The sequence below is a fragment of the Excalfactoria chinensis genome, chromosome 2, assembly GCF_039878825.1.
Source record: "Excalfactoria chinensis isolate bCotChi1 chromosome 2, bCotChi1.hap2, whole genome shotgun sequence".
Taxonomy (NCBI): Eukaryota; Metazoa; Chordata; class Aves; order Galliformes; family Phasianidae; genus Excalfactoria; species Excalfactoria chinensis.
The window spans coordinates 109,624,374-109,637,814 of record NC_092826.1 but is presented as its reverse complement, the minus strand read 5'-3'; the positions used below and the strand labels follow the sequence as shown (position 1 = coordinate 109,637,814).

Sequence of the window (13,441 nt, the reverse complement as noted above, 5' to 3'; positions counted from 1 at the left end):
TTTTTTTTTTTTTTTTTTTTTTACACTGAGACATTTCTTTCAAGTGCTTGTATAAGCATAAATAAACCATCATGAATACTATCCTCATTTTCCCCTAAAAATGCCACATTCCTTTGGGTTCCGAAATGCTCTTGTGCATTGCGGCCCATTTCCATTGTAGACTCTAGGAAGGAAATTTTGAAATGTAATTGGTTTAAAAAATAAATACATTAAATATTGGATCATGTTTTTATTATAGTTTCACTTTTTCTTTTTTTTTTTTTCTTCTCTGAAATCATTTAAAATCAGTGCAAGTATTTTGAATAAGGTACTTGGAGTAACATTTTAAAGTGACTTGTTTTTGCCTTATGTTGTTTGCATTTAAACTAAGCATACTCTTGACACATGTATAGGTGACCTTTATCTTAGTGACACTGCATATGCTAAACATTTTTTATTTTAGCGCCTAGATATTAACAGATACCTTGTTCCTTAAAAGAACTGTGAACATTTAACAGCTAATTGTTCCTGAAAAGAACTGTGAAAAACTCATTCATTTCGTCTTCCTTATTGCGGAATCTTCTGAGTTTGAAATTGGAGCAAATCCTAGAAGAAAAAGTGAATTCGGCCAAAACCACCAACTTTCAATTTGTTTTACACCAAAACCACACATTTTGCATGTATTTTATGTACAGTGAATATTGACTCCTGTCAAGTTTGGCCATAATTAGATGCAGTTTTACTTAAGAGGTTTTGAACCTTAAAGAAAGTCTAGAAGAACCTGGGCAGAGTTCTGAGTTAACAATGAAACTGGAAACAGGACATTTCATGTGGTTTTGGGTTTCATAATGAAAGTTTGACATAGTTCAAATCATCAATCAGTTCTAACCATTTCCTTAGACTTAAACTCTTCCATATTTTTTCAGTTTTTATTCACACTATCAGGTCAAAGAAAAAGATGATTGTTTGCCCTGTTGATGAGACGTTCTAATGTAACAGATCGATGTTGTTGGAGCACACAGTGAAAACACCGGAACCCTAGCTGACAGTGTTAGTCCTCCTGCAGTGCTAACCGCAATGGTTCAGATTGTTTTCTGCTATACTATGCACTTTTGCTTGGGCTGTGTGAAATCCTTACTCAAAAGTGTCGCAGCAAACTTTTGTCTTCTTTAAAAGCTCTTTTTTTTTCTTTTTTCTTTTTTCCTTTTTTTTCCAGTTGAGGAAAGAAATGCAGTGGTTGGTGGTGATGGAAAAGGAGTCAGGAAAGGGAAGAGAAGCTGTGTCAGTCAATCAACAAACTGCAAAACACTTTGGAGATAACTTGATGTAGCCTTGCTCTTAACGAGCAAAACCAACAGAAACACCACTGGTTTATGTATCTGGGAGTTTACATATCTTTAAATTAAGAGAACTCCTGTTCAGATATATCCCTAACTGCTTATCAACCAACTCTTCTATAAGGCAACAATTACATGCTAGTCTCTTACCTAGGAGTTATCTAGCACTGTGATGATCCTGGCTTTAACAGAAACCATTCCCTTTTCATCTCCTCATGTCTCATATTAAATATCTTCTCATTATAGTCATGAAAATTATACCTCTAGGGGAGAAATTTGGGAAATTAGTGACCTGCAGAACACACGATTATGACATAGGTAACTTGGCTGATCCTAAGATGCTGGCTTTCCTCCTTCCTTCAGCTGCTTAATTGCATTAAAACAATTATATAAAACTCCATTGCTTTTTTGTTGTTGTTGTTGTTGTTGTTGGTTGGTTGGTTGTTGTTGTTGTTTCTATGTGGAAGTAGTTTGCTGCAGTTGCCACATGGAAATTACAAGCGTGACTCATCAAGAATCTACTCTACTGTTATGGATGGTAGAGGATATGGTCTAGAAAATGCTTTAAAAAAATAATAATTGAAGCTTGTAATTTGAGGTACTTTGGAAATCCATAGTTATAAAAATATTGTCTTATATTAAATACCATGCCGTTAGTGTTTGTGGAAGCTGCAATGCTGATATGCTTGGGGAGTGAAATCTTCTTACCCACAGAGCAGGTAGCGATTGGGCAAGTACAGAGTAAGAGTTATGTGATTAAGTCATTAATATTCATCTCTGTAATCTTTTATGGGAATGTGGATGCCTGCATACTGCAGTTTCAACCATCTAGACTCCTCGTGGCAGTCAGGGGTAGAAGAATTCCTATTCTCATTAGCAGTCATGTTCACCCTTCAATTCCTCCCCATGCCAACAGTTTTTGGCTTTTCCTCCATAATTTTCTTCCAATAATTTGACTTGTGTAGCAGCAATGGGCAAATCAAAATGACTGTTGGGGCCTCATTGGTATAAATGTATGCATTTACTTTGGTTGTATCTTAGTCAACATAAATACAGAGCTATGAAAGGTGCTTGTGCAAAATGGTGCGGTAGTTTGACTAAAAGCAATTTGTTTTACCCTAACTGCATCTTGCATATTCCTGTTCAATCCTTCTTTTAAAACAAAATTCCATTATTGAAATACACTGCAGAAAATGTTTGCAGGAGTAAACGAGCCTCACCACATAGGCAATCAATAGGGAGATGTCTGTTTGTATATGATTTTACATATCTGCAAGCTGGCGGAGACATCCAACTACAAAATACTGCACCATGGGACACTGTGTAGATATCTGATACTTTCCAAGGGATTTGGGGTCCGTAAACTAATGAATGCACTACATGTAGCCATATATGTAGATTTTTCACCTCTGGCGAATATGGTAAGGATAATTTACTTCACTTAATAAGCAATTAAGTGCAGTTCAATACAGCTGACTACTGTAAGTTAAATATCCATTTTACGTAACTGTTTCAGGACACTGTATGTAAGAGAGCACAAACGAGCAGAAATTGCTCATGCAAAATGTGAGAGGGGACGACAGCTTGTGTGTGATGCCTCTCGGTGCTATGAATTTCATTTCATAGCACTTTTGCTTTTTGACAGGCATACTCTCCAGGCTGGGGCAGGTTGCAGTGAAAAAAAAAAAAATCTAGATCGGTGTGTAACTTGGGAGCTCAGCGTGGGGAATGCGGCTGAGCTCTGTGATTCCCATCGGGGTGCACGGAGACCTTGGGTGGGGTGAAAGTTGCAACTGATGCAGCCAGGTTGGCTGGAGAGTTTCAGTGGTGTCAGGGGAAAGACAGAGGGGAAGTCAGTTTGAGGAGATTGAGAAGCAACTTCCATCAGAGGTGCAACACTTGGTAGGGTTTCAGAACTCAGTCCACAGCACAGCACCACTGTGCTGATGTTTGCACGGATAAACATGGGAAAGAAAGGATGCATCAGAACCTTTAATACCTCTGTCTACCCCACGTAGCAATAAGGTGCAGGCCACTAGGGTGCAAACTACCACATCCTTCAGAAAGTCAAGGACTATTATTTTCATTGTTTTGCTGTCCAGCAGTCACTGCTACCCACATATGTCACCTCTCAGTGGGGAAAATACTGTTCAAATCCTCAGCAAAGTGAATTTCTTGATGGTTCTGCTGCTACAGCACTTATCTGCAACACCTCCAGTATGGGATGGAGCTGATGAATTACCCAAATGGCTGCAGAGTTGTCAGAAATACGTACATGCAAAACCCAATCAGCCTGATCTCCCCAAAGAAATCTGATATAAGAGAATACATAGCCATACTGGTTTTGCTCTGCTTTCAGGTCCTTTCTGTTCTCCTTGCCCAAGAGCCAAGCCTCAAGACATGCCCTCCTATTTCCTTATTTATTTTAAACAAGAAAAGATTGGAATAGAGATATTAGAAGGCACTGAGGTACCTAAGCCACAGCATAGAACTTGTTTTGTTTTGCAGCCACTGAGACTGCTGCTCGAGAGTTAATTCACTGTGAGGTTGAAGAAGCGCAGTCCAACTTTTTAACTATTTGTCTTATTTCAGCATAACCCAGTATGAGACACATTTACGTATCAGACATACAGTGCAGCAACTTTATTAAGGATTAATAAGCTTTATTAAGCATATATTTGTCCGCTGTTTGTTGACAGGAAGCTATGAAAAATGTGATGCTACTCTTGCTGCTTGTTTAAATGATTGCCTGCATACGTATCCATGACAATATCTATTCATCTTCTCTTCTTTATATATGTTTTTATTATAAATATCTTTATTCTAGTGGAACATTTTAATATCAAAGTTGACACAGTGAAGTGTAAATTGAAATAGGTCAAATGAAAATCAGATATCTTTATCTTGAGTTTATTCCAAGTTGGGTATTGATAAGAGAGATCCGATTGCTGCCCATACATTAGGATGCAGCAGCCCTCAGTTACCCATGCCTGCTGGTCAAAGCCCGCATTCCACGCTCCGCCTGCCAAGTCTGCGGCAAATAACTTTCCCAGACATAGGTGATATGCAGAAATTAAATTAATCCGCGTTGTGGGGAGTTTACAGGGCTTAGCACATATATGCAGTTTCAAGAAGGGAGTGATTTTCTGTAATCATTTATCTCAAGCATAGGAAGCATATGCATGATTATATAATTAACAGAATATTTGTTTGTCAGTGTTTGGTTAGTGCGCATAATAATATCATTATTAGGCCTTCTGTGCTCCTGTATTATCAGATTGTTATCTCCCTGCTCCTTTAATTCACCATCTCTGCTTTTTAGATTAATCACTTTGTTTAATTCTGAACATTTTAAGGGCTTTTTGACCGTGAAGGGAATGGCTTGTGACACCAAAGCAGAAGTTACTTTAGAGCAGATTCTAATCTTTTTGTTTTCTTGGCTGTTGTTATTGTCGTATCCGGTAATCACTTCTGTAGGGTGGTGCTCGAGTCCCTAATCTTGTTCCAAATCGTTATTTTTTTTAATATCTGCTCTATTCTAACCAGCTCTGCATCTCTCAATTACCCTCAGTGCCCCTTCTGTCCATCGCACTGCAGGCAGCAGTCACCCAACCCAAAGCCCCTCTGCTTTCACATTTTTCTTCCGTGGTTGGCGCTGCTGCTGCTGAAGACGAATGTACCAGGCTTTCCTGGAACAGATCAAAACTGATACAATGCTGATACTTTCCATTGTGCTCATGAAGTTTTAATTCTTCAAGTTAACACTATCCTTCCTCCAAGGGCTCAGAGATACCGTTAAATAATTATTCTTTGTTTCTTTTTTTTCATTATTTTATTTATTTATTTATAACATTCCATCTACCATCCTGGAAGAAGATAGGTTTCTAAATAAACAACCGCGAGGTATTTATCCCTTGATCGTGTATCATGGAAGGTGTCGTCAACATTTTGCCTTGTTTTTCTTTGTGAAATATGTTTCTTGTTGGTGCTTTTTTTCTTCCCACCCCTTTCAGCACTCTCAGTAGCGGTCTTAGTAACCTTTTTCAGGACATGCAACATCTGTATAACTTTTCATGTTTCCTATGCGTTCCACCTCCACTTCTCTGCCTTGACTAACAACGTTATGTAACATTGTACTCATTTTCGAGCATTTCATTTCTTTGCTTCTGAGACTATAATCTATTTTGTGCCTTGCTAGATATGATAAATATTTCATGTATTTCACCCTATTACCATTTTCTTTTTCTCTCTGTGCCGTCTGTGCTTATTTCAGTAAACATCAGCTTCTTTCTTTACCCAGCCCTGATACATTCCCCTTGTTTTACAGAAATATACATAGTGATAATTTAGCTCTTCCTACATGTATTGATTTGCCTGTTCTTTGTGCAGAGGCCATGCCATGCTAATCAGCCTCCCCACTCCCCTGCCTTTGCTCCTTCAAGCGTATGTGTGCAGTTCACGAATCCTCTAAGTTGCTACCCTAACAATTCTGGCTGTATGTCTGCTTGTGTAGTACAGTTCATCCCTTCCTTGCTTGATGATGCAACTCTCCTTTTCAGACACAGCCTAGGCAAACAGAGTGCAGTTTATCAATAAAGAACTTTAATTTCCCCCTTATCTCGCGGCTTGTACAAACTTGTTGCATTCAAGTTTGTCTAGTTGGGTTACTTTTTCCCGAGTGCATTGTGGGAAGCCCTACGTCTGGCTGGCAGCTATTGATTTTGTCCCCGCGTTACCATCTTCCAGGCTTCGCCCCTCTCTGCGCACCCGGCGGTGCCAGTCCCGTCCCGCGCTGCGGAGGCGGAGCCTCAGGGCCCGGCGGGGCGCTGGGGGGTGACCCCTCCGGGCACGGGGGGGTGGTTCCGCCGCGTGTTGGCAGGCGTGCCCGCCGCTGTTCCTCCAGCTCTGTCGGTATAAAGCTAGGAGGGGGGAGAGCAAACTTCCTGCCCCGCTCGCTCCCCCGCCCGCAGCTCCGCACTGCCGCCGTGCACCTGCCCACCGCACAGCTCCACGAGGCGGGGCGGGGGCCGCGCCGAGCACGCAGGCAGGATATTGTTCAACCTTCACCCCCGCCCCTCTTCCTCCTCTCTCTCCCTCCCCGACGTTCTTCGTCCCCCACACCCCCTCCCGCCGCCGCAGGCCCCCATCTGCCGCCTGCGGGCGTTGCGCGGTGCTGCGCGCTGGGCATTGTGGCGGCGCGGCGCAGTAAGGGCCGCCTCACCCGCACCCAGCTGCCTGCAAATTCGTGCGCGCCCGGAAGCCGCACGCCCTCTTCCCTCGGCCCCCCCGCCGCTTACCTACCGGCGACCCCCCCCCAGGCCCGGCTGGCCCGGCCCGGCCCGCTCTGCTCCGCTCCCCGCTGCGGCCCCTCCGCTCTGCCCCCCCACCCCCGGCTTCCCAGCTCCCTTCCCCCACGCCTTCACCGCCGCCGCCTCCTCCTCCTCCTGCTCCTCTGCCACTTTCTCTCTCTCCCTCTCAGGACGCGTCGGATGATCCGGGGCCGCCGGGGAAGGGCTCCGGGCAGCAGCAGGGAGGCTGCGTCCTCCTCCTCTTCCTCCTCCTCCCGTTTTGGGGGCTGTGGAAAAAAAAGAAAAAAAAAAAAAAAAAAAGAAAAGAAAAAAAGAAAAGAAAAAAAAAAAAAAGAAACCGGTGGTGGCCTCGGTGTTATTTTGTATTAAAATGAGGAGGAGGAAGAAGAAGCAGCGGCAGCGGCGGCAGCGAGCGGTAGCGGAGAGGAGGAGAGGCTGTGAGCAGGGGACGGCGGCGGCAGCAGCAGCAGCAGGAGGAGGAGTAGTGATGAGTCAACTAATAATTTAATGGGGACAGAAACAGGGAGAGGGGGGGGGAGCGGAGCTAGCAGCTCCGGCCGGGGACACACATACACACACACACACACACAGATATCCGTGTAACATCCAGCAACAACACCGAACCGGCCTAAATCACCACCGTGCCCAGGCAGCCAGGGGAAGGGAGCACTAAAAAAACAGACAGGGAGGGAGACAAAAAACAAAGCCTGCCATTATTATTCTTTTTTCCATTATTATTGTGGTTGGGTTGTTGTTTTTTTTTTGTGTGTGTGTGTGTGTGCGGTTGTTTTTGTTGTTGTTGTTGTTTTTTCTTTTTTTCTTTTTCTTTTTTTTTTCTGGTTCGGATTTTGTTGTTGTTGGCTTTTTGCAACCTTTCTATTTGATATTTTTCTTCCCCCCACCCTCACCCCCCCATCTCGCTAATAACTCTTATCGGGAGTTCCCAGATTTCTATTTTTATTTTATTATCATTCTTTTTCTTTTGCTTTGCAGACAGGGAGCCCGATTTATTTATTTATTCAAGCACTGATCTTTTTGTGATTTTTTTTTTAATTATTATTATTTGATTATTATTATCGTTATTATTATTATTATTTCCTCCCCCCACCCCCTCCCCTCCATTCTCGTTTCTCCCGGCTTTGGACTCGCAGGGAGTGCAACCTCGTCACTTTTTGTAGTGGTGCTGCTGGGTGCTTCCTTCCTCCCTCCGCGCTTTCTCTCCCTCCTCTCTCTGCGCTCCCCCCGCGCCCACAGCAGCCCCCGGTAAATGAGAGGAGACAGGTCCTCCTCTCTGCATTTTCTTTTTTTTTCCCTTTCCTCCCGGGACCGCAAAGGCGAGATTAAAAGTGGCGTTTTAGTGCCTTTTTTTCCTGCGATTTTCTCGACACTTTTTTTTTCTTCTTCTTTTCTTCCTTTCTCTTTTTTTTTTTCTTTTTTTTTTTTTCTTTTTTCTTTTTTTTTTTTTTTCTTTTTAATCTCCAGTAGCGATCTGCGAGGCTGAGGTTTCCGCAGAAAGTTTGGGGGCTGTTACGGTGTGTATTTCTGCGGAGGGGGAGGGGAGCGGGCTCCTTCTGTGTGTACTGCTCCTCTGGGTGCCTATTGGAGAATAATAGTGTAAGTGACAACCTAGAAGTAGACTTTCTGCTCTTCACACTGGATAGAAAAGCTGCCTTTTTTTTTTTTTTTTTTTTTTTTCTTTCTTTTTTGGGGCTTTGATTTTTTTTTTTTTCCTAATACCCCCCTCTCTCACTTGCATTGATTTTATTTTTGAAAGGACAGCCAGACTTAAGTCACCTCCCACCTCCATTTAAACCTGCTACTTTATTCTTATTTTTATGATTATTCTGAATTTTGAGCACTTGTCTGATCAATTGCTCTTCAGCTCCTTCCTCCGCCGCTCTCTCAAAAGATATTTAATATAGATTTTTATTTTATTATTATTATTATTCTTTTTTGTCCATTGCCATTTTTGCTCATGGCTACTCTGTTTCTCGCTACCTATTTTTGCCCCTCCCCGCCAAAAGGAAAATAGCAACAAGAAAACAAGAGAAAAACAACAACAAAAAAGAATATTAGGGGAAGTAGTCTCAGGTCTGCTGCCCCCCGCGCCCCCCAGAAAGGGGGGACCTAGGAAAACATCACTCTCGAACTTCTTCCTCCTCAAGAGCTCGGGCTGCAAAGGAAACCTCCTTTGTTTTTGTTATTTATATGCTGTCAAGTTTTGAAGTGGTGAGTTTCGGGTCGGTTTTGCTAATTTCACTCCGAAAACTGCAGTGTTTCTGTTTCTAGATAAGTACTTTGCTTCTTTGTCTCTTTAAAAGGTCACAGCGAAAGCTTGGCCTGGATCGCGAGAGCCATATGGAACGGATAAGTGCGGAGCCTCTCTCAAATGTGATTATGGGGTTTTATGGGGGAGGGAGGGAAGAGGAGGGGAAACGAATGGGGAGGGGGCTGGTTCGGGAGGAGAGAAAGAACCGGGAGAATAGCGTCGCGACAAAAGGGGACCCCGGCCGGCTCCCATTCAGAAATTGCGCGGTGCGCCCGGGCGCTGGGAAACCGTGCCTCGAAATTGTGCTCGGCCCCGAACGCCCGTGCTGAGAACTTGTAGTTGGGAGAGATGCCTGAATGCGAGAGCCGGGGACAGTCGGCCTGGCAGCGGAGCGGAGAATAGTTGCTCCCTGCAGCCCTCTCCCTGGGCAGGCCCCGCTGGTTGGTGCTCATCACTATTCCACGCTGAGGTTTCAGTGAACTTTAGCCTTGGGCATGGAGTTTAAATGAGTAAATTAGGTGTTTTATGTGCATGTAATTTTGCTTTGTAACATAAAGCTTTTTACAAGATGACTAAGCGGGGAAAGGATGCCGATGGGTGGGTATTCCGAGGCCGAGTGAAATGCCCCATTTGGTGGTTGGGTTGCAGTCGGGGCAGTAACTGAGCAGCAATCTATCACTTTTATGCACTGTACATGATGGAGTGCGATTCTGACTCATGATGACTAGATACTTTTTGTAGCAAAGAGCCTCGGTGCATTACAGTACTTCTGAAGTAGCCAAAAGTGACGAGGATTTTCTTGTTTGAGGCTTTTTTGTTGTTGTTTATCCCCCCTTCCCTTTTATTTTTATTTATTTTTATTTTTAATTTTCAATCCTCTTATTCTTGAGAGGGACCAGAAAAGCAGCTCTGTGGCACATCAGCATCGTCAGAAACATCGGAAGATGTTAAGGGTTTGAGACTGTAATTTTCTCCTTGGGCTGCAGTTAACACAGTAAAAAAGGAATATTCTTCCCAAAGTGGCTAAAATAGGCACGTTTCCCGTTAATGAGACATGCGACCTAAAGCAGATGGGATCGAGATGAATGGGAAACCTTAGTGTGTCACCTTAGACTGCAAGGAAAAATAATGATTTTCTAAACTTTGACTGTTCTCTGGAATTCTTTAGGTTGCTTGTAAACGTTCAGATTAATATATTACCTCCTTCTTCACTCTATCGAGAAAAGCAGTGCAGTGTTCACACAAGAAAAAACAGCTTATGGAATTGTCATTGCTGTATATACCAATGACATAGAGTAGTATATATGAAAAAAATCCCAAGATGTTTAGCCTTTAATAGCTTTGCGATTGAATGTGCAGAAAACGTGCTGAATTACTAGGCAACTGAAAGAAAGTAGCAATTATCAGATTCACACCAGTCTTTCTAAACAGAACTTCCCCTGTATTAGTAGCTGCGCTCAGTAATGTAAATACTAGTTCATAAATTAATGTCTAGTCACCTGTCCTTAGTGATTATCTTATATGCATGGTGCAATTGTCAGCGCAGTCACTTCTTTCTCTGTCAGAGAAAGGCAGGGTAAAATCCCTGACAATCATAACAGTATTGATGAATGAAATCATAACCTGAAAGATGTCTCGCTTGTCAGCAATTGATGGCCCCTGTACTTGGTAAAATAGATTCTGATGAGTGGCAAAAATCCTCGAAACTTACTCCGTTATGTTCTAGGCAAGGGGGATTTTTAGTGACTTAACTGGAATTGTTACTCACGGACTGTGGTTGCGAAAGTTTGTGAAAAGGGAAATACAGGCAAGCTAACATACACCTTTTCAATAACAAATTACGAAATTACTTCCGAATTTGGGTTTCATATAGCTGTGTGAGTAGGTAACTCCACATCACCATGAAATCCTTTGTATTTAAGGCTTTCAAAAGTCCTGTTGAAATTGTGATATATATATATATACATATATATATATATACACATTTTCTTTTTCAGCGCTGTGTTTTGTAAGATGCTGCCTTTCTTCCCGCTTAGTTTTAAAATATAAACTAAAAATAAGAGACTGTTCTATCTAACAATTAAAGCCTAACGTCGTAAGAATTCTTCATATGCTTATCTTAAACTTTGCAGAAGTTGTTGAACTTTCCCTAAAAAAATCAATCAGGCAACTCAAAGCAACCGCCTCTCACCGCTCTTTTCCGAAGTGAAATTCTCTTCTAATTTTTATTTTTAAAGTGTGGGAGGGAAGTTGTAAATGGACAATGTTCTACTTCAGTAACAAATCTGTTGCTTCCTCAGCTAAAGTTTGAACAATCTCCCTTTTGTTGTGCATCCATTTTTTTATCAAGTAGATTGAGAATAGTTTCACTGGTATCTGTTTCTTTCTCTGTTTCTCCCCCTCGTTTTTTGTAACGCAACAAAACCAGCCAGGATTAATAACAAACCTTCCTGTGCGATTTGTAACAATAGCTGTGTTGGAGCACGTATCTTGACAAACATCATCATTTCTATAAGTCTTAGTCTCTGTCAGCTTTATAAGAATATCTGTGAAGGTTTTAATAAAAGGTTACTGTAGTTGGCTTGTAAAAAGTAATTCCATCAGATTATGCTGTAATCTCTCTGTAAACTGGGGCACGGGGTCATTTTTTTTTGGAGAAGTTTTCGTGTTGTTTGTTTTTTGTTTATTTTTTATTATTTTTTTATTTTTTAAGGCATCTTCTGCCTTGTTTAAAATAGTTATTTGTTCTTCCTTATGGGCTTATGATGCATATAGATCTCTGTACATGTGCAGGCTGTGTACGTATACATATGCGCACACGTGTACAACATATATTTTTTTTGAATCATGGCAGGTGATCTTTAGAGGCGGGACTGAGTATGGATCATTTGAACGAGGCAACTCAGGGGAAAGAACATTCAGAAATGTCTAACAATGTAAGCGATCCGAAGGGTCCACCAGCCAAAATTGCGCGCTTGGAACAGAATGGGAGTCCATTAGGAAGAGGAAGACTTGGAAGTACAGGAACTAAAATGCAAGGAGTGCCTTTAAAACACTCTGGACACCTGATGAAAACTAATATTAGAAAAGGTAACACTTTTTTTAATTCTGCATTTGAGAAATATGAATTATAATATTTGTGGGGGGAAGCATACTTTTGCGGATTCTACTTCATTTATATTTCAGGATTAAATCTCCATTTGAAAATACTATATATTCCCAACTCTGATATAAATCACATTTGGGAAATGTAATCTTCATGCTTGGGTGGAGCATCTTGCTTTACAGGGTGGAGTCTGATTTTTGCTAAGGTAAAGGCTAGCTGTCCCGATTAAAGCAAATTCCTATATTGAAATAGAAGTAATATAATGCATTAATTCTTTGAGTAAGCGTTGGGCTCAAAAACGCGTATATCTGTAAGAATAAAGACTGAACCCCCAAAACAAATTCTCGCCTTTCCTCTGAACGATGGTCCAATCTTGGGAGGACAGCAGTATTTCCATAACAGCTGCAAGATGCTTCTTTTTAAAGAGAGTGTGGAAATCTTGAGGTATCGCATTGGAAAAGTCATTTATGATGTCAATCCTCGCAGTTTATTTTCTTAAGTACAATTCATTATTGAACAATGAACAACTTGGGTGTCATATTTTTCAGTGGCTGGTTTGCAGTAATTAGACATTTACACAAGGAAAAGGCACATTTAGAATCACTGGTGTTTGTATATGGATGGCTTTTGTTTGCTTTAAAAATACTTTCAATGGACAAAAATCTATAAATTTTGAGTACTGAAATATATAAATCCCCCGCTTTTTTTTTTTTTTTTTTAACCATGTTCTGTAGGCTTGTTAATTTAAATAAAAACATGCTGTATGTAGTTTTGCATGTGTGTTAAAGCAGCCTTTACTTCTGCGTAGTCGGTACATGTTTATAATCCAGATTTTTCTTGCGTTTGCTAAGCTAAGTGCAAAATGCAACCAAGACTATAAAATGCACAAAGTTAGAAGGCAGAGGAATTTCATTGTGTCTGATGCATAACATTTATCGTACAATCATTTATTTTTTCCTTGGTTTGGCGAAAACAAAGAATATATTGATCCTGAGATGAACAGACACAGCAGTCCGTATTGTTAGATCTTTATCTATTAAAAATGGCAAAACAGCACTTCAGCAAATTCTTTGGCCTCTGCTCATGATTACCCTATTTATTGATTGTTTGCCAAGAATGTACGCATCTTAAGAAAGCCAGGGTAAGAGCATTAAAAATATAATTTATTACGGCTTTTCAAGCAGAGTGCATTAATATTGTACAGTGAAGCAGTGGGGCTATATAAAAAGGACTTTCTGACGCCTGCAAACATATAAGTTCCATAAATTCCTAAATAGGAGATTTCAGCTGTCTCTGGTATTATGTGATATTTGCACAGCAAACTTTAATGCCAGGACAGTTTTAGACAAGGATTCTACAGACTTCACTGCTCCTTATGGTAGACGTGCTGTTTACACAGACTCATAAACCTTCAGCAAAAGCTCTAACACTGCCTTCAGGT

At 41.4% G+C, this 13,441-nt stretch overlaps 1 protein-coding gene across 9 annotated transcripts in view; it reads left to right on the top strand.

Moving 5' to 3' along the window:
• SATB1 (SATB homeobox 1) overlaps positions 1 to 13,441 on the top strand; it is a 94,647-nt gene that overhangs the window by 13,155 nt on the left and 68,051 nt on the right. For 4 of the 9 annotated variants that reach the window (XM_072328292.1, XM_072328289.1, XM_072328285.1 and 1 more), the window contains one exon: positions 11,749 to 11,984. In XM_072328292.1, the coding sequence (XP_072184393.1) occupies positions 11,774 to 11,984 (211 nt within the window). In that variant the 5' untranslated portion in view covers positions 11,749 to 11,773. Of the gene's footprint in view, positions 1 to 8,098; positions 8,855 to 8,946; positions 9,017 to 9,182; positions 9,335 to 11,748; positions 11,985 to 13,441 lie in introns of those variants that run through there. The other 5 variants (XM_072328294.1, XM_072328290.1, XM_072328286.1 and 2 more) reach the window with 3 other exon arrangements.